The sequence below is a fragment of the Eurypyga helias genome, unplaced genomic scaffold, assembly GCF_000690775.1.
Source record: "Eurypyga helias isolate BGI_N326 unplaced genomic scaffold, ASM69077v1 scaffold1355, whole genome shotgun sequence".
Taxonomy (NCBI): domain Eukaryota; kingdom Metazoa; phylum Chordata; class Aves; order Eurypygiformes; family Eurypygidae; genus Eurypyga; species Eurypyga helias.
The window spans coordinates 28,191-29,525 of NW_010249299.1; the positions used below are offsets into that span (position 1 = coordinate 28,191).

The window sequence follows — 1,335 nt, forward strand, 5'->3', positions numbered from 1 at the left end:
CCTTCCTGCAGGCGCTGGGTGCAGAGGAGAGCGACGACGGGGTAGGTGGGAAGGATGCCCTGCGCACACGAGGGGCTGACCGCCATGGGGTGAGGATGCATCCGGGGTGGTACTGCAGAGCTATGGAGGGCTCCCAGCATCTCTGAGGCAAAAACGTGTCTCCTGAATCAACACTGCGGTGGTGCGTCTCCCCTTGTCGCGGCATAAACCAAAAATAGTTCTTTTCAACATGATAAACCCAGGTCGGCAGAGCCCTGCCACAGTCAGAGCTGTGCTGACCCTTAGGGAGCACGGCTGGGGTTACAGCCGGAGGCAGGATGATGCCCAGCCCCGGGGGTCCTGCCCCGCTGCCCCTCTTTGCTTCTTTCACAGTTTGTTGTCAGCTGCAGCAGCGTCCCGAGCATGCCCACCCTCTACTTTGCCATCGGCGGAGCCCAGTTGCCGCTGCCTCCCTCTGTCTATGTCTTAAACGTAGGTGTGATTTGACCATCCCCAACACGTTTCCCATCGCGGGGCGGTTTTGCCCAGGAGAAAGTCAGCTTTTTTTGCAAACGCAGATGTTTCCAGCAGCCAGAGTGCCCTATTTCCCAGCACCTGAGCTCACGGTGCTGCTGCATGTCTGTTTGTGACTGCAAGGAGGATCTAATCCTGCTCCCAGTCAAAGCAGCCGTGGAGGCATGGGCAGCACAGATCCCCCACGCTCCTCGCTGGCCCTGAAATTTGCTCTTTTCCCCCCAGCAGAACAACGGCGTCTGCAGCATTGGGGTCGAGAGCACCTATGTACCCTCTGCCAGCGGCCAGCCGCTCTGGATCCTCGGCAACCTCTTCCTCCGGCAGTATTACTCCATCTTCGACATGGCCAACAACAGAGTTGGCTTTGCCCCGTCGGCCTAGGGATGCTGAGTATCCCCAGTGGGATAATTCGTCCCTGCGATGCTTCATCCTCCCTTGGACCTGTGTGTGGCGGTGAGGAGTCTCCAAACCTCCTCCGGTGCATAAAGGGCTGCAAATGGAACTGCCTCGTGTCTCATCTTCATAAACCAACGACGCTCAGGGATTCCAGGCACTGCCAGGAATTTCAAGTGTGCACGGAGCCTTTGCATTTGCAACAACGACAACTTTGGGGTCGCTTTTTTTGACTGGGATACGGATCCCTGTTGGGGATGGCTGGGAAACCGGGATGACCGGGAGAAATTCAGGCTGCGCCATGTGCTCAGCCGCAGCTCGGGGACCCCAGGGCTGAGCTGGTGTGGTCGCTGGAGGCTTCAGAAACCAGTTCGGAGCAGGATATGCAGAGACAAGGAGCCGCGTGTGAACAGCTCTCTGTGCGTTAGG

At 58.1% G+C, this 1,335-nt stretch overlaps 1 protein-coding gene across 1 annotated transcript in view; it reads left to right on the plus strand.

The window, feature by feature from the left end:
* The window catches only part of LOC104509365 (gastricsin-like), a 3,844-nt gene extending 2,950 nt beyond the window's left edge, over positions 1-894 (plus strand). Inside the window, exons 8-10 of the mRNA XM_010151294.1 lie at positions 1-41; positions 373-471; positions 742-894. Coding sequence (XP_010149596.1) covers positions 1-41; positions 373-471; positions 742-894 — 293 coding nt within the window. The remainder of the gene's footprint in view (positions 42-372; positions 472-741) is intronic.
* The last annotated feature ends 441 nt before the right edge of the window (positions 895-1,335 follow it).